A 26650-nucleotide genomic window follows, 5' to 3' on the forward strand; every position below is an offset into this window, starting at 1 on the left:
GTGTGTTGTAAGGGGTGGCTGTGCACGTCCTGGCACTGGCAGGGGAAGGGCGGGGTGGCGTTTTTGTTTGTTGCTATCCTCTTGCTCGTGAGTGGGGGGGATGAGGGTGTTCTTGCAAAAGGTCTGTGTTTTGGGGCTGTTGGGGGGTGGGGTGGGGTCCGTGACGAAGGTGATACTGGCATCATGTGCACATTGTTTCCGATTTGTGGGGAGCTCATCCTGAGAGCTGCACCCTTAGATTTACGTGTGGTGGGGGCCACGTGGAGGCGGTTCAGGTTGCACCTACACTGTAGCCCGAATGGGCGTAATCATTGGCCATGGGATTTAAGTTTTTAACGTGGAATGTGCGTGGCTTGGGCACGTTCACCAAGAGACACAGGGTCCTCACCTTCCTTAAGCGCCATGGGATCTCCATTGCTTGTTTGCAGGAGACCCATTTAGACGACGACGGCGCACAACGGCTGTCCAGGAAATGGAGGGGCCAGATTTTCCATTCCTCCTACTCCACCTATGCTAGGGGGGTCCTCATTTGGGTGGCCCCAGGGATTCCTTGTGCTGTTCAATATGTAGATGCAGATGTGGAAGGCAGGTACATATTAGTGAGGCTCAGATTAGACGACAAAGAACTCCTACTCCTTAACACGTATGCCCCGAACACTGATGACCCGGCCTTCTTTTCTCAGATACAGGATCTTGTGGCTCCGAGTCTGGACGCACCCCTCCTCTGGTTTGGAGATTTGGAGATTTCAATTGCGTACTGCATCATGAGCTAGACCGACACCCGCCCAGAGCGGGCACTAAGCCCCGTATGACGGCGGGCTTACAGAATGTGATGCACAATCTCGGGGCAGTAGACGTGTGGCGTACCTGCCACCCCGCTCAGAAGCTTTACACATGCTACACTCCGACGCACGGCACGCATAGTAGACTAGACCGAGTTCTTGCGGCTAACCTTACCTCCTCTCTTACATTGAAGGTTACTCACCAGGCCTGATATCTGTCGGACCATGGCCCAGTAACATGCGTGGCGCAGTGGCCTGATCGCGCTGCATGTCCGCGCGCGTGGAGACTGCCAGCCGACCTGCTCCAGGATCAGGTGGCCAGAGACCATGTGGCGACGTCGCTGTCAGACTACTTGGAACTCAACTGGGAGGGGGATGACCTACCCTGCTCTACCAAGTGAGAGGCACTGAAGGCAGTGGTACGTGGCGCGTGTATGGGCCTGTCGTACGGGGTCAGGAAACAACTGTTGTCTGACTTACAAGTTGCGGAAGCTGCGCTCCAACGCGCCCAATCTCAATCAGATCCGGACGCGTTGGATCAGCAGGCGGAGAGAGATGCCCTGGTGTCGATACACGACATACTCACACGGCTTGACAAATTTACACTGGGCCAACACAGGCAACGTCTCCATCGTGAAGGAGATAAGTCTGGCCGCTTGTTAGCCTGGATACTTCGTCGAGAGTTCGCGCCTGAACGGATAGTAGCCCTGCGGAACCCCAGTGGCGTTATGGTCCACTCTGAAACTGATGTTCTTGCAGTACTTCGAGGCCATCTGCAAACCGTATATATGGCTGACCCTTCTATATCGGAGGATATCTATCACTCGTATCTTGAAGACCTCCGCCTTCAGACCCTACCGGAAGCTGAGACGAAGGAACTTGATGTAAAGCTAACACTGGGTGAGATTACTGCGGCGATAGCCGCCCTCCCCCGTGCCAAGACCCTGGCGGAGATGGATATCCGGCTGAGTTTTATCATACCTTCGGACATGTCCTGGCCCCCCCTCTTACAAGTCTACAATGAGGCTTTGCGTGCTGGCACCCTTCCACCCACTATGAATCAGGGAGAGGTGTGTATGATCCTGAAGCCGGGTGGTGACAAAACAGACCCCGCAGCATATCGCCCTATCACACTGATAAACACGGATGCAAAAATCCTTACTAAATTACTAGCCACTCGCCTTGCCCCACTCATGACTTGGCTCGTCCACTCCGACCAGTGTGGATTTATCCCGGGTCGTAACACGGCAATGAATTTGCGTCGCCTAAATCACATATTGCACGAGGTGCGGGGACGGGAGGGTCCTCACGTGTTGGTCTCAGTTGATTTGGCGAAAGCCTTTGATACAGTGCACTGGGGTTATCTAATGCACGTGCTTCAGAAAATGGGGTTCGGACCTGGATTTCGCGACTGGATCCGGGGGCTGTATGGGGCGCCCCGAGCCAGGGTGCGCCTGGGATCGGCCCGCTCCGACGAGTGGTCATTGGGAAGGGGCACCCGGCAGGGCTGTCCCCTTTCCCCCCTCCTATTTGCTCTTGCGATTGAGCCTCTGGTCGTTTCTGCCCGCACTGAATTGCAGGACTGGGGTATAGTAGTGGGTGACACTACCAACATAATCTCCCTCTACGCCGATGTTGCGCTTTTCTATTTGACTTCCCCAGTGGAGGCCCTCCCCGCCTTGTTGCGGCTTTTGGACCGATTTGGCGCAGCCTCTGGACTGCGTATAAATCTCAACAAGTCTTTGGTGTTTCCGCTGACGGATGCTGTCCCAGACCCGGATCCCTACTATTTGGGTCTCCGTTACAAGCGACTGGCATTCCGATACTTGGGCATTCAGGTGGCCACCTCTGAGGAGACTCTCCTGACTCACAATGTTGACAAAATACTCGCAGCCCTCAGTAAATCTATTGCTTTTTGGAATACACTTCCTCTCTCTCTCATGGGGCGGTTAGCAGTTGCCAAAATGGTGATGCTCCCTAGGGTCCTCTATGTGTTGCAGAACGCCCTATGTCCGTTACCCCCCTGAGTGTTTCGCACGTTGAACTCACTCCTCACCTCCCTACTTTGGGCGGGTGACGAGGTGTTGGGACGAAGGCGGCCTCGAAGCCCCGAGGTTTGACCTGTATTACTATGCAGCGCAGCTTCTCCCGGCCGCCAGGTGGTTCGCCGAAGACGAAAATTGGGAATTGGCACTATTGGCTGGTACGGCCAATGATAAGGACCTGCAGGAGGCCTTGATGCAAGGTCGCGGCGCCAACAGCACTCTACCATATGTGGTGCGACACACAGCTAACATTTGGCAGCGGTTTGTCGAGAAGGTGCTACGACGCGCGCTGTTCCTTAGGGAGCTCCCAATTTGGATATTGGCCCCGATACTCAAGCTGGAGGAAAATATGTCCTTTCGGGGGTGGCGCTCAGGCGGTTGTCAGACCCTTGCGGATCTTTACCCAAATGACTCCTTTGTGTCCTTTGAGGGTGCCGTGGAGTCCTTTGACCTAGGCGAGGGCCAATACCTACACTACGGAGGTCTTCGAGAGGTGGCCAGGACGACATGGCCCCAATTCCCAGAGGCGCCCCCGCTCACTAACACCCTTGACATCATTATATCCTGTTGGAGAGGTAAGTGCCTGATCTCCCTCCTTTACTCTGCCATGCGCAGAGACTCGACCCCCCCGTTAGCACCGGCCTGGGTGGCTTGGGAGGCGGATCTGGGGATGGAGCTGGAACCTGCCCAGCGAAGGCGGATTGGACTGTTGACTCGTAAGGTCTCCTGCAATGCGCGTTTTAAACTTATACACTTTATTTTTGTCCACCGCACCTACATGACACCTGTCTCCCTTCATCGTATATCGTCAGATAGACGTCATAATTGCCCTAGATGTGGGGTGGAGAGAGCGGGTTTCCTACATTTGGCGTGGGAATGTCCTTTAGTTCAAGATTTCTGGCGAAGGGTGGTAGTGTACATTGCCCGGGCCACACACCTTAGGCTTCTTCTGGACCCACTCCACTGTCTGCTGGCGTTGGTGCCTAAGCCAAAAAAGAAAGGTCTATCTTATAAACTTCTGCAACTCTTACTGGTTTTGGCGAGGAGACAGGTGGCTATTACTTGGATGGGTCAGAGGGCGTCTGAGATTTCTCACTGGTTGAGGGACGCAGGGGAATGGGCCTTAGCGGAGGAGACACACATGCAACGCTCTCGCAAAGATGAGAAGCTCCAGGATGACTTGCTCGCCTGGAGGACAATGTGCATGGAGGGACTGGAGGAGGATGATTCGGACGCCACCAGCGCTGAGTTGTTTTCTTCTGCGTCCTTGGATTCTGGCTGTGAGGGGGGGGGGACTGATGTGGGGTGTTTGGAGGCAGTGTAGGGGTCCCTTGTGGTCACGCCGATATTCCTTGATAGTTATGCCAGTGTTTAGCTGCGATTCCCATAAGTCCAAATTGCATTGTAATGTCTGCGACCTAGCTGGCCCTCACACAAATCTCCTACTTTACTCGGATCAGCACTAGAAATGCCATTCATGGGGTACTTAGTTATTGTTAAATTGTTATGTATTATAGGAGTGCAGCATAAGAAAACTGGCGAAGACACTGATAAGTTTTTAATATTACTTGGAGCACAAATGCAATTTTCTCTACTAACATACATGCTTTACTCCTGCGCCGCCCAGCCTCCCGGATGTGGGCCATACATGGCTGTGTATTGACACTGGGACTGCTTGTTCCTACCGTTTGCATATCAACAGGGTTGATGATTGTATGCCTTGTGCCTTTTTACTATCTTTGCTATAATAAAAATATGTTTAAAAAAAAAAAACTTTGTTTGCACCCCATATCACAATTAAAAGATGTGCTACTCTGAACCCAGCCACATTATTGCCTCTCCTTTCGAATGATGGAAAGGATGATGTCCATGATTGTATATTTAGATCTGAAGAGGAAACAAAGGGGCGCGTAGATCTCACTAACACCCCTTTACCAGAACCCCAAGGGGAGTTGTATGTAGATGGCTCTTGTTTTAAGTTACCAGATGGCACTGCAACAGCTGCATATGCTGTTACGACATTAAAGACTGTGGTGGAGACCGCAAGGATTTCTCATTACTCAGCCCAGGCAGCTGAACTAATAGCCTTGTTAAGAGCATGCGAATTGAGTGAAGGGCTGAGGGTGAACATTTTTACGGACATCCAGTGATGTGGTCCATAGCTTTGGGAGGCTGTGGAGGGAGAGGGGTTTCTTTACTACACATGGTCAGAAAATTACACATGGCCCTTTAATTGACCGATTGTTATTTGCTTTGACACTACCAGAGAAAGTCGCCATCATCAAGTGTAACGCCCACAAGAAAGTCATTGACTCTACTGGAAAAGGAAATGCTTTTGCTGATTCAGTAGCGAAAGAGACAGCCCAGACTAGAATGAACCCCATGTTCCCTAGCACATCGGCCCAGTGGGTGGCAGAGACATCCCTTTTTGACAATACAATTGAAAGCGTGAGAGAACTACAGAAGGAAGCAACAATAGATGAGGTACAGAGATGGGAACAGGAAGTAGGAAAATTAGATAAGAATGAATGTTGGATAGATCTATCTGAGAAACAGCGATGGTTACTACCTAATGCCTTAGTATATGCTGTAGTGACCATGGCCGATGGTCCGGCCCACATAGGTGTGAAAGGTATTTGTGCGGTGTTAGACCCAGTATGGAACAACCCAAACATTCCCAAAACCGCAGCACATATAGTAAAATACTGCCCTGTGTGTTTACGTCATAATCCTGGGGGTAGAAAATCTGTTTTGAGTGGAAGTTTTGCCCCACCGTCTTTGCCTTTTGAGGTAATACAAATTGATTACATTCAGATGGAAAGAGTGAATAATTTGAAGTATGTACTGGTGGTGGTATGCGCTTTTAGTAAATGGGTTGAAGCCTACCCCACCAAAGAAGCCACTGCAGTTGCAACTGCCAAAGTCCTGGTTAAAGAGTACTTCCCCGATATTGTTTACCCCGGGTCATCTGGTCTGACAACGGGCCTCATTTTAATGCCCTACTAGTACAAAGTGTCTGTGATGGACTGCAGATAAAACAAAAGTTCCATGCCGCCAGACATCCCCAGTCGGCGGGTCTGGTCGAAAAGTATAATGGCACTCTGAAATTAAAAATGGCTAAAATATGTGCGAGTACTGGACTAAATTGGCCCGATGCACTCCCATTGGCATTGCTGTCCCTAAGGACAACCCCTCACACTAGAACTGGATTGTCCCCATATGAAGTGATCTTTGGTCGTGCCGCCAATGTGCGGGGAGTCCCCAGACCCCGGTCCTTTAGAGATATTGATTATCCTTTGACTAAAGATTTGCGTTCTATTCATCAACAGGTATCGGACACATTGCAGCCACTACCGGAGGGTCCTGGACATCGACTGGAGCCTGGCCAGTGGGTACTGGTGAAGAATTACAAACGGAAATCGAGTTTGGAGCCGAGGTGGTCGGACCCCTACCAAATCCTCTTGGCAACGAGAATGGCGGTGAAAGTGTATGGAAGAAAGCACTGGATCCATGCCACACATCTGAAACGCCTGCCGCTGCCTCTGCCATTTGATCTAAGGAATCGAGAAGGAATTCCAAGCCAGGAAGGAAAGCTGAATCAAAGCTTTGTGCCCTTTTCAGATGCCCAAGAAATAGGGCAACCGAGTAAGGTGTTGCCCGCAGTGGAAAGTGCGACAGCTCGACCAACGGAGGCTGTTATTCCCAGGGCACCACAGGTTTCGAATGCATCAGATGCCCTTGCAGCAGAATTGTTTTCTGACCAGGAGCAACCTGGCCATTGTAAATATGATCTGCGGCCCCGAAAACAGAGCGATACCCCAGCTTCTAATGGTAGGAGCTAGACAGAGACTTGAGTTGAGGAACATCGTATAGAATTACTGGGGTACTGAGAGAGACACTGGACTGAACTCGTTGAGAGCTTGGACCATTGTGTTAAACAGCTCTGTTCATAAAAAAAGACTGAGTTAAGGGCCGCGGTCGTACTACTGGGATATAAAAGTTGGTTCTCTTGATGAACGATAGGAGTCTACCTGTGAGGCTCTAACGGACACAGGGAGAAGATCCCTCAGTGGGAAGAAGAACCCTCTGGTGGTATGCGTGCTTTGTGGACACAAAGATTAGATTTGGACTTTTAGAGAGGAACCGAGTTAGACTTTGGACTTATAGAGAGCATGTTTCCTTTTGCCTGATTTGCGATGGAGGATGAACAACCACTTGCCCCTCGACGGTATATTGATAATATGCAATCATTTTCCGGATGGCCCACCAGAGTGATGGTGGCATTCGTTGCTTTTATTATTATAATCACTGTAATTTTGATGTGTGTATTTGTGTATTTAGAATTCCAGCACCCTGTACAAAAATTGCTAGGAACTACTCCTGCTCCAGAGGAACACCTCTTTTATTCCTTACCTCCAAATAAGGCTGGACATAGAGAAACTTATGCGAAAAATGTTTTTATCGAAATGTTACATCAGACCCATAGCACAACAAACAAGACAAATTGTTGGGTCTGTGGGTTACTCCCGTCAGTAATGCATCAGCAGGAATTGTTTATTTCCCTACCTTTGTCCCATTTAGCTATCTGTGAAGCCTGGTTTCAATTATTGTCACTGATGTATTCTCACTATGTAGCTGAACCTAAGATATATACCGAAAAAGATTATGAGGCCATTCTGAAGTATATAGAGCAGCACCAGGGATTTGATGCCGAAGGAAATGGAGGAGAGGGATCCTTGGACCCAAATGCTTGTGTGAATGTATATACTGAATATAAAAATGCTACCTGGTTACAAGAGGAAATGCAGGATTTTTAACTTTTCAACTCCGCTATGTATTTTCAGCACTTTAAAGAACGAAATGTCACCAATGACAAAGCTTTGCCAATTCCCATTATAAATGGTACTTCCCCCTTTTGCATACAGGGACGAGGTCACATTAAGGTAAGAAACAGTAGATGTAATTACACTTACACCTTGCAGACATACAGTACTCCCCCCGTGATCACTCCCCCCAATGTATATTTTGTGTGTGGTGAAAACGCCTATACATGGCTTCCCCGAGGATGGGCAGGGCGGTGTTACCTCTCATTCCTATACCCCCCAGTTTATATTGCCCCATCTGATTATCCTAAGACACATCAACTAGTTAAAAGAGAGATAGAATCTAACCGAAGTATTAGGAGTTTCGATACTGATAGTACTGATCAGACTGACACCTCCTTGCAACAGTTTGAGGATTTTGCCAAAGGTCTCACCCCTTTTTGGGGACCTATTTTGAATAGCCGTAGTATAAGACGCCTGTCAAGAATAGTGGAAAATGTGGTCCAGACCACAACTGGGAATCTGACTAATATTAATGTTGAGCTTCAGGCTACAAGGCTTGTTTCGCCTCAGAACCGAATGGTTCTTGACGTCATCCTCGCAGATAGGGGAGGAGCCTGCCGCTTGATCTGCAGCTCTTGTTGTGTCTTCATTCCTGATTCGGCCCCAACCATACATCTAGCCATTCAGAAATTACACCTGTTAGCTAGTGAAGCTCATGTTGAAAATGGTACCTGGTACCTTAGTGGATGGTTCTGGGGTCTTTTTGCTACCTGGGTTTGGAAAATATTTATGATTCTTGCTGGAGCCTTTGGAGTCATATTTACTTGCTGCCTATGTCTCCATTGCGGCCCGGCTTGCTGTTCTTTCTGTGCAGCTAGAATAACGTCTGCTTTGAATATCTCTCGTCAGGCCACAGTCGAAAAACAAATGATTCAGAAGGAGGTTTCAGATCTTATGCAGATCGATGAGGGAGTGTTTATAGAATAAATCTAGTTATATTGGCTATAGTAGGCCAAAAGGGCCGTCTGATGGGATATAAATTTGATAAGTACATGTAATTGGCCTAATATATACAATATAACCTTATAACCGCACGTTAGCATTGCATTATTTCACTGTATTATTGTGGTTGGGAATGATTCACTTTTGTACCGCTTAAACCTATTGACGTGACCGGAGCCATTTTGTTTCGTTTCTCTATTTCAAGTACTGTTTCCCTGAAACCACGTGATTAAGCTTTCTGCACGAAACCATGATGGCTGGCTTAGCTGTCTGCTCCACTTGCTAGTTTGTAGCTCAGGGAAACCCAAGGTCACACCTGCCCTTCTTGTGGGATGCGCATATTCTAGCAGATCCCGTTCTTGCACTCCCCGAGCTACAGATAGAAAGGGAGGCACCTTACTCACCTGCCCCCGGAATAGCTTAAGCCTAGCTACTAGCAATCAATTGTGCCTTATATGGGTCCTCCTGCTGGCTCATGACAAGTTGTATCTTTCCTAGTAAGGTGACATCGTGGGGTGTGTGAAACGTATTGTTAGTTCCGGCTTTTATTGTTAGTTCCGGCTTTTATAGCGCCAACTCACCGGCAGGTCTCAGGGCGCTTGTGACCGAAGGGCAACAACTACATCATTATCGGAAGGAAGGGAGCAACAGGAAGTTTAAGCTGAGCTTAGCGCATCCCTAAACAGGAAGGTTTTCAAACTTTTTCTAAAGCGAAGGAGATTACCTTCTTTTCGGAGGGTCTCAGGAAGTTTATTCCAAAATTTTGGGATCAGAGCAGAAAAGGATCTCCCCCCTTTTGTGGCCAGCCTAAACCGGGGGCACACCAACAACTGTGCGTCTGAGGACCTTAATCTTCGTTCTGGTTTGTATATCTCCAACCTTTCCTTTATGTAAGCGGGAGCTTGCCCGTAGATTGCCTTATGGGCTATACATAAACTTTTAAAAACAGACCTTTGCCCAATAGGCAACCAATGAAGGTTCTGCAGCAATGGAGAAGCATGGGATCTTCTTGGAAGCTTAAAAATAAGACGTGCGGCGTCGTTTAGGACCACCTGCAATCGACTGATCAAGGACTTTGGAAGGCCCAAGTAAAGGGCATTTCCGTAGTCCAGCCTTGAAATTATCGTGGCAGAGACTACAGTGCGAAGCATGGACTGGGATAGGAGAGGGACTAACTTTCGCAGTTGTCTAATTAGACCATTGCAGGTGCCAACTATAGAGGAGATCTGGCTACACATTGACAGTTCGCTGTCAATCTTAATCCCCAGGTATATATATGCTTTGTACCATTTGTATGTAGGGAGTCTCCTCTGCGCACCTCTGATGGTTGTGTAGACTGAGGCTCCCCTGTCAGGGTTCGCATTTGCAGAATAAACGATTGAACCTTCTCCATTGCCGACTGATTTATTATTCATGAATAAGGTATATGGGCTATTGGTTAGTATGGTCCACTGGCGTAATATTTTGGTTCCTTCAGTTTCAACTGGCTCTTCTTCTGAATTGACCAAGCTGGAGTGTCTAGTAGAGCCAGTTCATGTTTTTTGACTATACTCTGCTCCTGCTGCCGGTGCCTTCACTTGTTCTAGTCATGTTTTGGCTTTCAGGCTTTCAGCAGAGTCCATTTTAGCCATTACATTTAAATTTTTAACTGATTTCCCATTTTTCCCCCTTCATCTAAGGCAAGGACCTCCTGGTGTAAAGGTTAGGCCTCGCTGACACCTCTAAAGTCCCGCTTTCCTTTAACATTATTAGCGCCCCAAAGGAAAGCTTCTTGTCGGGGTATGGGGTCTAGAGCCACTAACCGTGCTAAAGGGTAGAAATATATGGGCCCGGTTCAACTCCCCACTACCTTTAGGACTCTTACCCCCTAACTCCTCCCTGCAGTGCACCAGAGTCAAGTCTTAGTCCATAGAGCTGCCCCAGCAGCCAGTAATTTGCCACCAACTGCTCACCTCCAATCACCAAGACTCAGTACTTCCTCAGGGTTGCTTTCAGCCTTTTATATTAATTGGCACCACAGCTCTCCACAGTCGCCTTCTTCTTACAACTTTTTTTTTTCTTTAGAACTCAAAGAGTGCAAATAGGGCAAAGAGCCCACAGGAACCAGCAAGGAGGAAGCAGTGATCCAATCTCCCCCTGCATTCAGTATTGGAATACGCCCAGCACCGAAGCCGACTGCCCAATCTGCCTGAATTACAGCAATTCACTTGGACTCCGTGGGCTTGAAAAAATGAGGAGTCCCGCAACTCTACGCTGCCGCCGTCCACACACCAGCCGCACCCCGGGAAGAGGTTGCAGACGGCGTTCTTCACCTGCCATATATTCGGGCCATCAGGAGCGGTTTCGGGGGGAGAGGAGCTAGCAGTCACTAGCCGCTACGTGCTGCAAACATCACGTAACCGCTCACCTCCCATAGCCCCTCTCTCACATACATTTAATTTGTTTTAAAGAGCTGGTAAAGGCTGGCTTTACTAATCCACTTAGCTATCCACATAAAACATAGACCTATTCTTTGCAGCAGGAGTATTAACATTTTGTGTGACTTTCTGGCATGTGAAAATTGCCACTGGACAAAACTCCAATATCTCACTCTCGAGCAGGAACATTATTCACAAGAGTTATTTTGACATTTTATTGCTGCCTGAAAGCTGGATGCAAAAGTTACTCTGCAGCAGCTGTTTTTAAATCGTAAGTTATTGCTAAACACAGTGCCCCACCTAAGGTTAGTGCTCCTCTCCAGGTCAGCGCCCATTGCAGCCTCACCAGTCACACCCCCCTAAAGCCGGCCCTGCCTGGTACATAACAGGGCATGGTGTGGCAGAGGTCTTGTCTGCTCTCCAGATTTAGTTGCCAACTCCCTGTGCTCCTTTCATTAGTACATTGCGTCATGCGTAGAAAGAAACATCACCCCACCAACCCCCACCTCCCCCTAAAAACCCACATCACACTCCTTCAGGCAGCTTTCTGGCTACCTCTAGCACCAAAGAAAAGTTGTTCCTCGGCTTTACCAATGCTTCTCCTGTTCAAGTGAGTACCCACTATTGCAAATTGGGCCCCATGCCCAGCGGCGGGAATACCCGGCATAGACCGCATTTCAGGTAAAGAGGTGAGATACTGATGATGGGAGCCCAAAATGTTTTCCAAGTTATAATTTCTTTTTGAAAAGACACTAACACTTATTTAGCATCGTTTATGAAGTTAGGTCTGGCTGAATACATGAAAATAAATATTCTTCGAATAGGGGCATCAGCTTACACTAACAAGTCTGGTTCAACATTAGAGGAGTGAGCTGTCAGTGGGTCTAACCACAGTGTAGGTTTGAAGACATGCACAAGCAGATACTGCATTACAACTACATGGACAACATTTGACTTGACTTGACTCAATGTTGACCAATGTCACTTCTTCCTTACTGGTCAAAGCTACTTGAAACATTACTCTTTTTCCAACTTCAACATTTTCTCGAAGAGAATCACATCCTCAACCCTTTTCAAGATGGGCTTTGCTTCGGCAGAAGCACTGAGTTAGTCATTGTATCAATGGTAGATTGCATCCGCAAACTGGGGCCATATTACATAATATGCCCCAGGGAGCAATGGGTGTGCAAACAGAATATCGAGTTGGAAATGTGGAACTACAGAAATATCAAATCTTAAATATCGTGAGTCAGAAATAATGACAGCAAGAATATTGTTGTCAAGAATATCGATTTTAAGGTAAGAAATATCATTTTTTTAAATTATAGAAGTCATTAATATTGTTTGCAAAAATATAGTTGTTTAAAATATCGATTTTTTTATTAGTGTTATGTATTTTAGTATATATTTTAAATGTATGTGATGTATTTTTTTGCGTTTTACTATATGTGTTGCATTTTTTGTAGTTATCAATTATATTTTAATTACATTTTGCGTTTTTTAGTTCTGTAAAGGATTGTGGGTTTATAGGGGAATAGGGTGGGAACTAATTTATTTATAAAAAATGTATGATTATTTAATAATATTTATTGAATTGAGATTTTATAGTGTTAATTGTGGGAAGTAATTCATTAATAAGTAATTATTGATTGGTTGCTGATCAATATCAATAATTAATTGCTAATTATTTATGGTAATTGTGTAATTATTTTAGGTGCGGGTTGTTATTTTTTTGGGTTAAAGGGTGGGAGGTAATTTATTTCTAATTTCTTAATAATCAGTATTAATTAATTAATTAAAAATGAAATATGGAAACTGTGTAATTAAATTTAGATGAGGGTTGTGGGATCTATAGGGGTCAAGGGTGGGAAGTAATTTATGTTTCATTAATCAATAATTAGTTCTTAATATTAATTAATTGAAAATTAAATATTGAAATTGTGTAATTAATTTTAGGTGTGGGCTGTGGGGTGAAGGGTGGTAAGTAATTTATGTTTAAATAATTAATAATTATTTGATCATTAACATTAACTAATTAATTGATATTCAGTTAGGGTAATTATTTATGTTTTTGTGTGTGGGTTTTACTTTTCTAGCGGTAAAAGGGAGAGTAAATTAATTTTACTTACTTTATAATTAGTTGTTAAATACTATTACTTTTTTATTAGAAAATAAGTTTTAACTGTGTAATTAAGTTTTTTACAGTTTAATTTTTGCTGTGGTTTGTGAGGGTTATAGGGGTAAAGTGTGGGAAGTTTATACATTTTTATGAGTTTTAATTTGAATTTTAATTAATAATATGTTATTTATGTAATTACTTTTTTAAAATTTAGATGTGGGTTGTGAATTATGTGGTGTTATAGGGTAGAAAATAAAAAAAGTAAATTTAGGTAATAATTAATGTTTTTGTTTCTAAATAATTTCTAATTAAAAATATGTATTTGTTTGAAAATGATTTTATATTCTATTTAATATAATAGTTGTAAGTATTTGTCATATGCATTTAACATTATAATATTTTTTGAAATTTGTAATATTAAATATATTTGTATTTTTATTTGTAACATATTTATGTTTATTTCTTTATTTTGTTTTTTAAATATTTATTAATTGTTATCCCTTCCCATTCCAACGCTTTTCCTACTGTTGCACTAATTGGAGTGGGAATAGTAAATTTATCACTGCCACTATCCAACACATTCCCTACTGATACACTCACTGGAGGTGGAATAGACATTTTTACTCCTCCGCTTTCCCAACTGTTGCACTCATTGGAGTGGGATAGTAATTTCTATCCCTCCGCTATTCAACACTTTCCCTACTGTTACTAATATTGAAATGGGAATAGTAACATTTATCTTGCCGCAATCCAACAGTTTATCTACTGTTGCACTCACTGAAGAGGCAATAATAATTTATACCCCTCCGCTATCTCACACTTTCCCTACTGTTGCACTCACTGGAGTGGGAATAGTAAGTTTTACCCCTCCGCTGTCCAACACTTTCCCTATTGTTGCACTCAAAGTCAAAGTCAAAAATTACTTTATGTGGTTACAATTTTAAAACCATCAAAGTATAGATCACATTTCATGCTACCTAATACCAATTATAAGCAGTACAAAAATTCATTAAAATTCATATACCATTTGCAAAAAAGACCATGGGCTAGCTTGTGGTACACAGTCCCACCAAAAAGCAACCCTTGGTATTCAAATAAATATATTAAAAAGTTTGTCACACACCAAAATCCATGAACTAAAAAACTAAATTTTACTCGGAATAGTTAAAAAGAAGAGAACCAGCGCTATTAGTGCAATTTGTTCCGTCGCCTAATTGCCCCTGTAATATAGCAGGCTACCCCGAAACACACAAACGGGGAGCCCAGCATTTGCAGATAGGCTAGCGCTGGTCTATCTTGCTCAAAGTCACCCCCTCTTAACAGTGGCAAAATTAATTTTCTGCGTAACGTAACATAAAAATCGCAGAAAAATACCATATGGAAGGTGTTCTGCTCTGAGAAGTTATCACAGGGACAGGGGCCCAATGAACCCTCTTTAAAAAAGCCTTTTGGAAACGATAGTAACCAGGGCACCATGTTATACTTAAATCTACTTAGGGCAAATAAATTATAGGGTTTATTTATGTAAGTTAGGTGCGGCTGCATCTCCCTGCCTAAACTTAACATAACAAAGCTCCTCACTGAGGGTTTGGCTACTTCCACTTCCTCCCTGAAATGACTGGCGTCGGGCAGTGTTACATAGCAAACGAGAGGGCTAGCAAGCGAGTCAGTGGAGCTGCTGGACACGAGCAGCCTGTAGCAGCAGTCTGTGGCCTGCATTCAGATTAGGCCCTCGCGAAAGACACCGATAACAAACACTGATAAAAGCAGTGTTGGCTACTGTGAAGGCAAACTGGGGGAGCAGCATGGAGGGGCGAAAGTGGGCAGTGCAGGAAGAAAAATAGGAAATAGAAAATATTATTTACCTGTTTGCCGCTGCCTGGGTGGTCTTCTACTCATCTGCTCCTGTCCACCCCCAGCAGACAATACACAGGCTCTCAGGCATTCCATGGCCAATCCAAATGCTGCTCCCATGCTGATCATACTATTACCAGCATGAGAGCAGCGCTAGGATTGGTCTGAGTGGCTCGGTTTGGAACTCAGACAGGGACTGGGAGCCTGTGTCTCTTCTCCACCCAGCTGTTCAACACAGCTCTCGTTGGAGAAAGGCTAAGTGCACATGTCAGTTTGGCTTGGCTGAGACAGTCCGTCAAACCCACATGCACACTAAAATGGGCTTATTTACAAGCCCCTTGCGCCACCAGTACGTCACTTTTTCCCATAATAAAAGTGATGCAACAGAGGCGCAAGGGTCTTGTAAATAAGCCCCTTAGTGCCTACAATTCTTCATCCCTGTTGCGAACTCTCGAGATGGTCCCGCCCCCAAGACTTGTGTGTGTGTGTGTGTGTGTGAATTTCTTATTTTGTTATAGAAAATATGAGGCTGCAAAGAACTTGAAAGGTTCTCAATACCAGACCTAAAATGATATGGAAACCGATGCCTCCTACATCTTTCCTGATTTAAATAATTTTCAACACTGAAAATATATGTTGCGCAGATATGTTTTGTTAAATAATGGAGCCACAAGAAGAACATCTATTTGTACCAGAGAATTCAATAAAATAGCCTAGAAGCGCACCAAATGTCAGGACAGTTGCCTGTCAAAACACATCCGTCCCTTTAGGAAAACAACTTGCAAATGAAAAGAGAACACATAAAGAACTTAAAACACGTGTACTAAGTAAACCAGGGAAGGTTCTATTTGCGATGTCCAATTAACTCATCCCGTTATTATATTCTGATTTGAATGTCAAAAATCCCACCTCTCTGTCGCTTGCCGGGTCCGATTTACCAGCGGAATCCATTGTCTTTGTTGTATCTTCCTGCCCCTTCTTTCCAGCGTCATCATCCTTGTTCAGATGAAGTCCAAATGTCTGGAATAGAATGTTGATAAATAATACCTGTGCTGCACACTCCAGGCAGTTAGGACACTATATATACAATGTTAAATGTTTGTTTCATTTCAGGTTTATGCTGCATGGTTAAAGACAATCCTATGAAGACTCCTTCTCGAGACCTTCTTTGAAAAGTGAATCCAGAGATTATCTCATAGCGAGGCGTGACAAACATTTACAATGTAAAATAAGTAGCTACTTTCTTTCTGCTTTTGTGGATATAAGTAAACAATTGTCTCTTGGGAACTAGATGATATTATTCTTCAAGATCCTTTTAACAACGAAACATATGACTTACAGAAAAGCATCCTAAATAAATCTGAACAAAATATGGAGATCCTAATTACAGAGGAAAATGGAAGCATTCACAAATGAAGGCTCTGATTCAGGTCTAAATTATGAGTTTGGCCGTCCGAGGACCACCAAACTCACCATAGCGCAGCGTTGGTTGTCCGGCCACTGCTGCACCTGCGGTTTGGCCTCACCATTACAACTTGGGCGGTCAAACCGCCATGGCACAGCGGTACTCACCAGGAATCAGAGATCCCTGATGTAGGTGCTGCGGTCTGAGGGCACCAATATGCTTGGTGGTGCCTTGCAGCACTACTAAGCATATTACGACTTTCCTCACTGCAAGCAGTCTCATGGAGTTTCTTAATCCATAAAACTGCTGGTGGTGAGAAAGGAAAAAGGCCCTGTTGCCCCTGTGCAAGGGGGTGAATGCAGGGCCATGTTGTGCCTCCTGTGCGCATGCACCCCAGGTCTTGCATAGCAGGGACTGCAGAGTCCATGCCATGCAGGAAATGCCTTTGGTGCTCCTATTACGGTGCCCAATTCAAAAGGCACAGCTGTTGGACTGCCAAATAAATGCCCGCCAAACACACAAAACTCATAATCTGGCAGGCAGTGCTCACATGGCTTTTGGCGGTGTGGGAGCAGGGTGGCGGCAATGCGGACCGGCTCCCAAACCACCAAAGTCGTAACCTGTGAAGAGAGTGTACACGCCTTGCATATCTAAAAGGGCTCATTTAGATCAACGGAGGAGTTCAATTTGGTTTCTACTGAAGCTCCGTCAAGTATCAAATCAAGGCCAGAAAAATCCCTGCAATAGCTTGGTTGGGTCCCCGCGTGAGCTCAGATGATTACTTGCAGTTTAGTTTGGGACCCTTAAGAGGTCAGTTAGCTCCTGCATTAGCCTGGTTGAGCTTCTGCAGGAATCTTGAGTGGATCCTTTTAAAGAATTTTAAATGGGGCCTTAAATGAGCTTAGCTAGAACATTTGTGAAGCTCAGATGGACACCAGCATCAACTCTCTTCACCTTTGTGAACGTTGACAAAACATTTTTTATGATCAGGCAGTGAGCTGCATTTAAGAAAAAAACGATTGCTTTATTTGAAAGAGATCACAGACATTGTGGTCAGCTGATCACAGCAGGTCACCATCCATGTGATACAGTAAATCATAACAATTTGCTACCTACCTCATTAATATTCATGATGTAGATCTATTTACAACCCACTACGAATCGCTAATAAAGAACTAAGGCCAGAAATAACTTTAGTACATTAGTAATAGTGATTACCAAATACTAATGTTAGTACATCTGGCCCTAAGTGGTTTGAGGAGAATCACATGTTGTTAAGCCGCTGCTGGGACTCAAACCTGGTTCCCCAGTTTCAAAGCTGGCAGCTCAGGCTGTTAGGCCACATCTCTTCCCTTTCGTGCTTTCCTTTCCCCCCATGAAGGTTAGCTATGGCCCAAGCATTGATTTTGCCTGTGAGTCTATTATAGACAGTATTGGCATCAAGATGGTGGCTTCACAATGACGTCATATCAAGCAGATACTCTAACAGGCCATACAAATACAGCGTTTCAGTGCAGCACCTCACTGTGCTCATCTGTCTCATACTTGCTCCTTCATTTAGTTTGGTAGGGCTCAACATTTGACTATAGCAAGGACACACACGAAGTGCAATTTTCTCCTAAGCACAGCCGAAGACTGCCAGGTGCTGATCTCTTAAAGTCTACCTCCCAGAAAAGCCTTGTGTGCGTTTGGCGGCTGGGCATAACACAAGATTAAAGAGGCAGATCAGAAGGACACTGTGTATGAACAGCACCTGGTACTTCTCCCACCAGAGCCTTCTACTGCAACAGCATGGTGTTCCCCAGATCCCTCTGTCCTTGTGTGTTATACCTCTTGATTACCCCTTACCATCTCTGTGTGTGGCAGATGGTGGTTGTAAAACCTTTAGCCAAGGGCATAAGTGTCCCTGCTCCAAAGCCAATACACACATTTTAAAGGGTCAATTTAAATACATTCTGGCTGCACACTTGCAGGACTTTGACCCTCAAGCTGGCCCACTTTTGCTGGAACCCACCCTATCTTTTACTACCCTATGCCAACTCCAAAACTGTGAGTGTGTGCCCATGTGTTAACAAACTTGTACCTGAGTCATGGTCCAGGAACCTCCTCTTTTCAATGTCCACCTGTAGAGTGGATTTGTAGAGTGGATTTTAAAGCTCAAGCTTGGTGTCGGGAGACAAGAGTTGAAATTTCATGTTTTCTCTTTAACTTTACTTTTCTGCTCAGGCCTCCTGTTCCTTAACATGTGCTACAGTGCATTTTTACTTCTTTTGCATTGCTCATAGAGCATCACCTGGACCTCAGCACTGTTGATCCCATCCTATATCCCTGTAGTTACTCTTTCCACAGGCAACAAGAAGCTTCCAGCAGTAGTCTGAAGGCTGTACTCAGTTTAGGCCTTCACGGCACCAAAAACGAATACTGACAGAGGCAGTGGAGGCTACTGTGAAGGCAAACGAGGAGAGCGATGCGAGGGCAGGGCAGGGGAGGAAAAGATAATATTACTTACCTGCTGGCCTCAGACTGGGTGGACTTTTGCTTATCTGCGCCTGTCAACTCCTAGCAGACAATACACAGGCTCCCAGACATCCCATGGCTAATCCAGATGTTGCTCTCCTGCTAGTAATGCTATTATCAACATGAGAGCAGCACCAGGATTGGTCTGAGTGGCCTGGTTTGGTGCTCAGACAGGGACTAGGGGCCTCATTTATGAGGCCTTGCGTGAGTTTTGCGCTTCCGATGCGTCACTTTTTGTGACGCATCGGCGGCGTAAAACATGCCTCCTGATGCGCACTATTTACAAAGTGACACATCTAAGCAGATGCGTCACTTTGTAAACCCCTGCGCTACATTACACCTGCGTCAGGTATAATGTATGCAGAGGGGGCGTTCACCCGCAAAAAGCCTCGTAATAGTGACGCAGTGAAATCTATGAGATTTCACTGCGTCACTTTTAGGATGCTGTTGCGTCAAAATCTTGCGCCTGCCTCACAGCAGGCGTAAGTCTGACACAAGCCCTTTCGAATGGGGCTTTCCCCATGTGAAAGGAAGCATTGCTGGAGTTGCGTCACTTTTGTGACACACTCCAGCAATGAGTCACTTTTGCACCTACAGACACGTCAGAAATACTGACGTATCTGTAACTCCTTGCGACATGATGCGTTATATTATAAATATGACGCATCAATCATGTCGCAGGGAGAGCGCAGTGAAAAGTGATGCATCGCTGTTTTCACGCAGCGATGCGTCACTTTTCATAAATGAGGCCCCAGGGGCCTGTGTTTTTTCACCCGGCTATACAACACATCTAGGGCTGAAGAAAGGCTAAGTGCTCATGTTGGTTTGGGGAGGCTGAGACAGCCAGCTAAACCCACATGCACAGTAAATGCTAAAGAGCAATGGGACAACGTCCCTCCCCCTTAAAGGAGTAGCCGCAGCTGGACAAAGGCTAAGGTCAAATAAAATATACATTGATCCACCCTTCCTGCGAATGGAGTGTACAACCTTTCAGGCATCCATGCACATTCGAGCAGGCAAAATTATGTCATTCACGTGGGTATTTGGGCAAAATATTGATTTTTTTATACCGGGAGACAGAAATATTGGAAAAAAAATATTGTGATAAGAATATATTGTGATGACGAAAAAATACTTACCTCTAACTACAGTTATCCTGTATTAATATCTTTCATAGATTCACATGTTTGAATCATTCCCCGTCACAAGATGGGAGTCCCACGGTGACATAATCAAGCAGTAATATACAAGTTACTTACCTTCGATAACAGAATATCTGGTAGAGGCACAGTCTAGTGACAGATTTTGTAACTTTTAAATTCTCCCAAGGCACCAACCTGGTTCTCTCCAGATATGATGTCAATGGAGCCATATAAGTCCCCTTTGGTGCGCGGACGTCAGTTTCTTGTGTGAAACTTTCAACTACAGAAATCGGAGCCACTCTAGAAACTGGCTGTAGAAACAGTGTGCCCAAAAACTATCAAAATCGTTTAAAAACACCAAATACAAACAAAATAAAATGGAATGTCAATACCACCCACAGGGTTTAAAGTAAAAAAAAAACTATTGCTTAATTATGCTTAAGCTACATTAAACCCTGCACCCTGAAGCAGAAACATCCTTAAACAGGGGAGCACCCTCCACTCTACAGACCATTCATTAATGGAAGTGGGAGGCATGAAGGACAAGTTGCTTACCTTCGGTAATGTCTTATCTGGTAGAGACATGTTCTATCTGCAGATTCCTTACCTTTGAACTTCCAGGCGTCAGGCTGGATCTGGAAGATTTTTCTTAGCAGTACTCCAGCGAACCGGTAGGTGGTGTCGGTCGACTCTGCAGGCCGCCCGACTCGTCGCCGCAGGTGACCCTCATAAGAGGGCGGACACCGTAGTGCCACAAGATGGCAGGCGCACCAGCCTTCTGGTGTCCAGTGGCTGGGGCCGATGCTGTGACGTCACTTCCGCTGGGGGAGGGGGGGGGGGGTTGGGGTATTTAGGCTTCCCCCTCCCTCCGAGCGGCCTCTTTGTGCTCTTGCTGCCCTCGATGTTGTGCCAGGAATAGGAGAACACAAGGTGAGTGTCTTCCCACTTCGTGCCCGCTCCCCCCAGTAGGGGGTCGAGCTGGGCCAGGCGGCCTGCTTAGCGTCAGGCCGATGTTGTGGAGTGTAATTATTTTTGTGTAATATTATGCAATTTTGGTGCATTTAATTGTTCCTCTTCCTGGCCCCCTTTTGTCCCGGCCTCCCTCGTGGTGCATGCAGTATGTTTCCTGGATTGGGCCGCATTGGTCATCCAGTTCACTTTTCCCTGTTCTTGGCCCATGCCTTCTTCGAAGGGGGGTTGGCTCGGAGTCGGGCGGCGCATCGGGCGGGTTTTTGAGGTGTTATTTCTTGCCCAGTCTGTTTACGGAGTGGGGCCATCCTCACTCGCCTAGGCACGAGCTGCATGGTGACGGGAGGCTGGTCCGGAGCCGGACGACGCTCCGGGTGGGAATGTGTTGTGTTTGGTCGTGCCTAGCCTGCCCTCGTTTAGCGCGGGTCCATGTTGCCCTTTCGGAGTTCTTAGCTGCCCTTCCATGCTGGGTTTAGGGTGGTGCGTGTCTCCTCCGACCGGGCGGTAAGGGGGTTCGAGGGAGCCATTTCTGTTGGAAGGTGTCCGACGGGGGGCTAGTCCGGGCAAGCGGATTAGTAGCGGAGCCCCCCCCCCTAATTTTCATGGAGTTTGTTACTGAATAGTCCTTACCCCCCAACTGGCCAGTATATTCCCTTGCTGTCCAATATGTTCTGTGTTTACCAGTGTGCCCCCTTTCTCTCTAGTTGCTGTTTGTTTTATCACGCAGCCACCAGGGCCACGTATTAGGCCGCTTGGCGACCCGAGCAGCATTAGGTCACTGCCTTCGCGGGCAGGGGCGCCTTCATCACGGCCATTTTTGTGTCCAAGGCGTTGGTCACTGCCCAAGCGCCATGGGCGGCAGGTAGCGTAGCGGCCATCTTAGCGACTAGGGAGCGCCTTCACCGCGGCCATTGTAGTGACCAAGGCAGCCGTTGGTCACTGCCCATGCGTCATGGGCGGCAGGTAGCGTAGCGGCATTCTTAGCGACTTGCACTGTACACACCTTGGGATATGGACGCTAGGTCCGGCCATCTTGACCTCTTTACAGCCGCGCCTGCCTGGAGGCTTTTTTATCTTGGAGGCATAATTTTCTTTTTAGATGTTTGCTCCTTTCTCAGTGTTTTATAGGTGCGCCACCTCCTGAGTTGTAGGACTACTTAGGTGTTCTAGGCGAGGGTATCGGGGGTCCGAGCTACTCGGAACGGAGTGGGACGTTATTAGTTGGTTCCTGCGTTATGCCGCATATTGCAATAGTTTTTTCAAACAAACAGTTGTTTCATCTGCCCCCTTTTTCGGCCCTTTCCACTCCGTATGACCTCGCACGCACCAGCCCTCTCCCCGTCCGGTTTCCTCGTATCTGTGGGCACGTTTTTGGCGCATCGGAGCACTAGCCGTGTGCTCGCGCGCTAATTTTCGCGTCGCTTCTGCTCCTTTTGGAGGGCGGGAGAGGATTCTCTCCCTGCGCCATGAGGAGGCATCACGCACAGGCCGTTGATGCCCGAGCAGGCGGGAAGCTCGCAGCTCAGCGCTGCCGGAGCATTTCAGGGCTCCTCGCTCGCCTTCTTCTCGTATTTTATGGGATGCTGGATGCTGCCTGTTGTTTCACGCCACCTGCCGCTCCATGCCAGTTCACGCTTCAGGCCCCGCATTGGACATCGCGTTACTCGAGCAGACTAGGTCCTGGCTGTACGAGCCTGGGTTTTTCCTGCCCCACTACCTGGGGAGGCTATTTACTTCAGGGGCGGCCTTTTCAGTGGCTTCCTCTTCCGAGTACTAGTAAGCAGCGCCCAATCGGGCAGGCGCATATTGGAAGACAGTGCCTCGTTATCAGATTCCACTTAGCGCACCATACGAATCAAGCATTGGCATTGCAATAGGTCCCGCATCAAGAATGTATATATGTTGAATGACACAACTTTTTGCTTGGCAGTGTATCTAGAAGGGCAATAAGGGATTACACATGTTACATATAAGTTGACACTAAAATGCGTGTACTTGCAGGACTATACGTGTACGGCTGGCGAGGACTGGCTGACTAGAAGTTGAAATACGGTGGCGGGACGCTGAAAGCAGAAGGAGCCCCACAGATTAAAGAGCGCATTTCAAAAAATTGAAGGAACATTGTGAAAATGTCTTTTATTTTTCAGGATACAAAGTAAAGTAAGCAGCCCAAAGGTCGAGGAAGCGGCACAGGGGGCAATTGGTGGGCCAGAGATAGGTATATGGCGAAGGATCAGTCTTTGGTGTGGATACAGAGGGGGGGCGCATACACACAGAATGGGAGAGGGAACACGACGGTGTGTTGTCAAAATTTTCACCTACAAGTGCCGGGCACCTCCCAGGACGCAGTGTGGGCTGACTTTATGGAACTGGCAAAGCTGAAAGGCCTTGCTTGGGCACAGAACTTGTTGAACACGCCAGAGCCGGAGGATTCTGTTTTCCCGGCTGAATCCCCTTCGTCCGACACCCAGAACAGTACCGATGCCGCTCCCTCCAGGCCCAAGCGGATCAGAAAGCCCACTGTTAAAGATTTCCCCCTGGAATCTTTGCCGCTGACACGAAGCAAATCGGTGGCGAACCCCCGTGAGGTCCCGTCACAGGGGGCAAGTGCTACGCCACCGCCTCCGGTCCTCTCCAAGGACAATCAGGCTGCCCAAGGTAATTTCGCCACCAGAGACGATCTGACTAAAGTATTGGACACTTTGAACAATTTTATGGGACGTTTCCAAGGGGGGTTTTCTGCTACTAGCTCACCACAAGCTGGGGGTAGTAGCGTGGTTAGCGGGAGTCCTGTTCCGGCAGCCTCCACTGTTTGGTCATCGGTGCAGGCTGCTAAGCAGGGGGATTCAGCACATGTTGCAACTACACCTTTGGCTCCCACTATGTCGAATGGGGGGCCGAGTGGGGCGCCACTGGGGAGCTGCCCCGCCGCGCCTTCTGCGGCCATTGCACTGGTTCCTATCACACCCTCTGCCCCCGCAAGCGTTCCCTTGGGGGTGCCTCTTGCTACCAGCCCTTTGCTTGTTCCCGTGCCTGCACCTGTCCCCGCGATCTCCACTGCACCGCTCCTTTCGGGGCGATGCTCATTGGCTTGGCAGGTACCCCAAGCTGCCAAAGAGGGCATTTGGAAAAGGGAGTTTATCGATATCTTTACCCTTCTCATGTTAGGGCAGGAAGGCATGGATGTTAGAAAGTTTGGGGCAAAAGAAGACGATAAAAAGGTAAAGTATCAGCCTTGGCGTGAGAAGAACATTGCAAATTGGCTAGAAGCTTTCTCCATTTTAGCGCCTGTCATCATGAAACGTTTTCCTGAACAGGGCCCAGGCCTGGTACAATATTCCAGGATCATCCACCATGAGGCCTTGAAATTAGGTGGTATTGGATGGATCAACTATGATAGGGAGTTCAGAAGGAAAATGTCTCAGTGCCCAGAGATGAACTGGGATCAAAAGGAGGTGCAGCTCTGGATGGAACACATGGGAGCACGGGGCCAGCTTGCAGTTGGAACAACAAGCAGTTCTCCCAGTGGGCAGTCTTCTACGGGGGATCCTCCTATTTTCGGGGCAAGGGTAAACATTCCTTTCGAGGATGCAGTAGAGGTGGTGGGGCCAGAGGTGGCTTCAAGCGATCTCCCCCTGGCACTTGTCGCCTCTTCAACAATGGGTCTTGCTCCTGGGGGAAGACATGCAAATTTGTACATGCCTGTAACACCTGTGGGGGACCCCACCCCGCAACCTCGGCCTCTTGCCACTCCAAACAGAGCTCCCAGCCAGCAAGCAAGGGGGGACAGTAAGTTGGGGACAGGCAGCAGGTCTCCGGGTTTGGCTTCTCCTTGCACGCTCTCAGTCCCTCCCCTGTTGCAGTTTAGCGATCTTTCTGGGCGCCCCCTTTCTCCAGGCTTACCCCCTCCTCTATCAAGTTCTCATCGGCTAGCGCCACTGGGAGGGTCCCCTGTGATCCTTGACAACATCACTCCTTTGCTCAGGCGTTATCCCTTAGAGGCAGACAGCCGCTTGCTTTTATTTGGTTTTCACGAAGGTTTTAGGATCCCGTTCACGGGTGCTCTGGGAAGCAGGGATGCTGACAACCTTAGATCTGCCAAGGAACAACCAGAAGTGCTGAGGGCGAAGGTGGAAAAAGAGAGATCGCTGAACAGAATAGGAGGTCCTTTCCTGCACCCACCCCTTGAGAATTTTGTTGTATCTCCCCCCGGGGTCGTGCCCAAAAAAGAACCAGGTGCCTTTAGACTTATCCACCATCTCTGCTACCTTAAAGGGACGTCAGTCAACGACGGGCTAGAAGAGGGAGCATGCTCTGTGTCTTATGCCACGCTGGATGTAGCATTGGATCTAGTCAGGAGAGCGGGCAGAGGGGCCTGGTTAGCCAAAGCAGACATTGAATCAGCTTTTAGGTTACTACCAGTCCACCCGAGCAGCTATCACCTGCTAGGGTTCAAGCTCGACGGCATATTTTACTTTGACAAATGCATGCCCATGGGTTGCGCTGTGTACTGTGCGTACTTCGAAGCTTTCAGTTGTTTCCTGCAATGGGCACTCCAAGACACTTACGGTGTAGAGGGGGTGACACATTACTTGGATGACTTTTTGTTTATCGGGAGTGACGGGACACAGCTGTGCTCACAGGCCCTGACAGATTTTGTTCTCCTTACAGACCACCTGGGGGTCCCCCTTGCCCCTGGTAAGACAGTGGGGCCAGCTCAAATCTTGACTTTCCTTGGTTTAGAGATAGACACGATTGCAGGGGAGTACAGATTACCAGAGGAGAAGGCGCGCGACCTGTCTATCAAGATTCATGCGCTGGTAGGGCTGGACAAAGCTTCCCTGGGCTGCATCCAGGGCATCCTAGGCCTGCTCAATTTTGCTGCCAGAATCATTCCAGCAGGTAGGGTCTTCGCCAGGAGACTAGCAAGGGCCACTGGGAACATTACTAAGAAACACCACATGGTGAAACTGAGCAAAGGGATACAACACGATCTGGCCATGTGGGCTGAGTTTCTGCGCAATTTCAATGGGGCAGTGATTTGGAGGGCCCCCTGGGCGGGTAGCCCTGACCTTGCCCTTTACACAGACTCCTCAGGCAGGCACGGCTTTGGGGCCATCTTAGACAGGGAATGGTGCGCAGAGAAATGGCCCAACGCCTGGATTAAGAAGAAGGTTACCTCTAAGATCACAGTCCTTGAGCTCTTCCCAATTGTGGTGGCCTTCCACTTATGGCCAGCGAACCTGTCTGCCAAAAGGGTCCTGCTGTGGTCAGACAACTTAGCAGTAGTACAGGCCATTAACTCCCACTCTGCTAGTTGCCCCCTGGTTCTATGTCCGCTGCGCGAGCTGGTGCGTACTTGCCTTTATAACAATGATGAATGCAGGGCGCGTCACATTCAGGGTATCAAGAACATCGCTGCTGACGCTCTCTCTCGTTTTCAGTGGCATGGCAACGGTTCCGAGAAGCTTGGCCGAGAGCGAGAGAGGAAGCCACCCCCTTCCCAGTGCACCTCTGGTAAGTAGTGAACAGGATGAGGGCCCTGGGGGAGATGTCACTGGCGCCGAACACT

The 26650-nt window shown here is 47.2% G+C and overlaps 1 protein-coding gene across 8 annotated transcripts in view; it reads right to left on the bottom strand.

The window, feature by feature from the left end:
- Nucleotides 1-26650, bottom strand: part of LOC144768773 (uncharacterized) — a 9320023-nt gene that overhangs the window by 1453133 nt on the left and 7840240 nt on the right. For all 8 annotated transcript variants that reach the window (XM_078652700.1, XM_078652694.1, XM_078652695.1 and 5 more), the window contains one exon: nucleotides 15955-16065. In XM_078652700.1, the coding sequence (XP_078508826.1) occupies nucleotides 15955-16065 (111 nt within the window). The remainder of the gene's footprint in view (nucleotides 1-15954; nucleotides 16066-26650) is intronic.

The sequence above is a fragment of the Lissotriton helveticus genome, chromosome 7 (assembly GCF_964261635.1).
Source record: "Lissotriton helveticus chromosome 7, aLisHel1.1, whole genome shotgun sequence".
Classification (NCBI taxonomy): domain Eukaryota; kingdom Metazoa; phylum Chordata; class Amphibia; order Caudata; family Salamandridae; genus Lissotriton; species Lissotriton helveticus.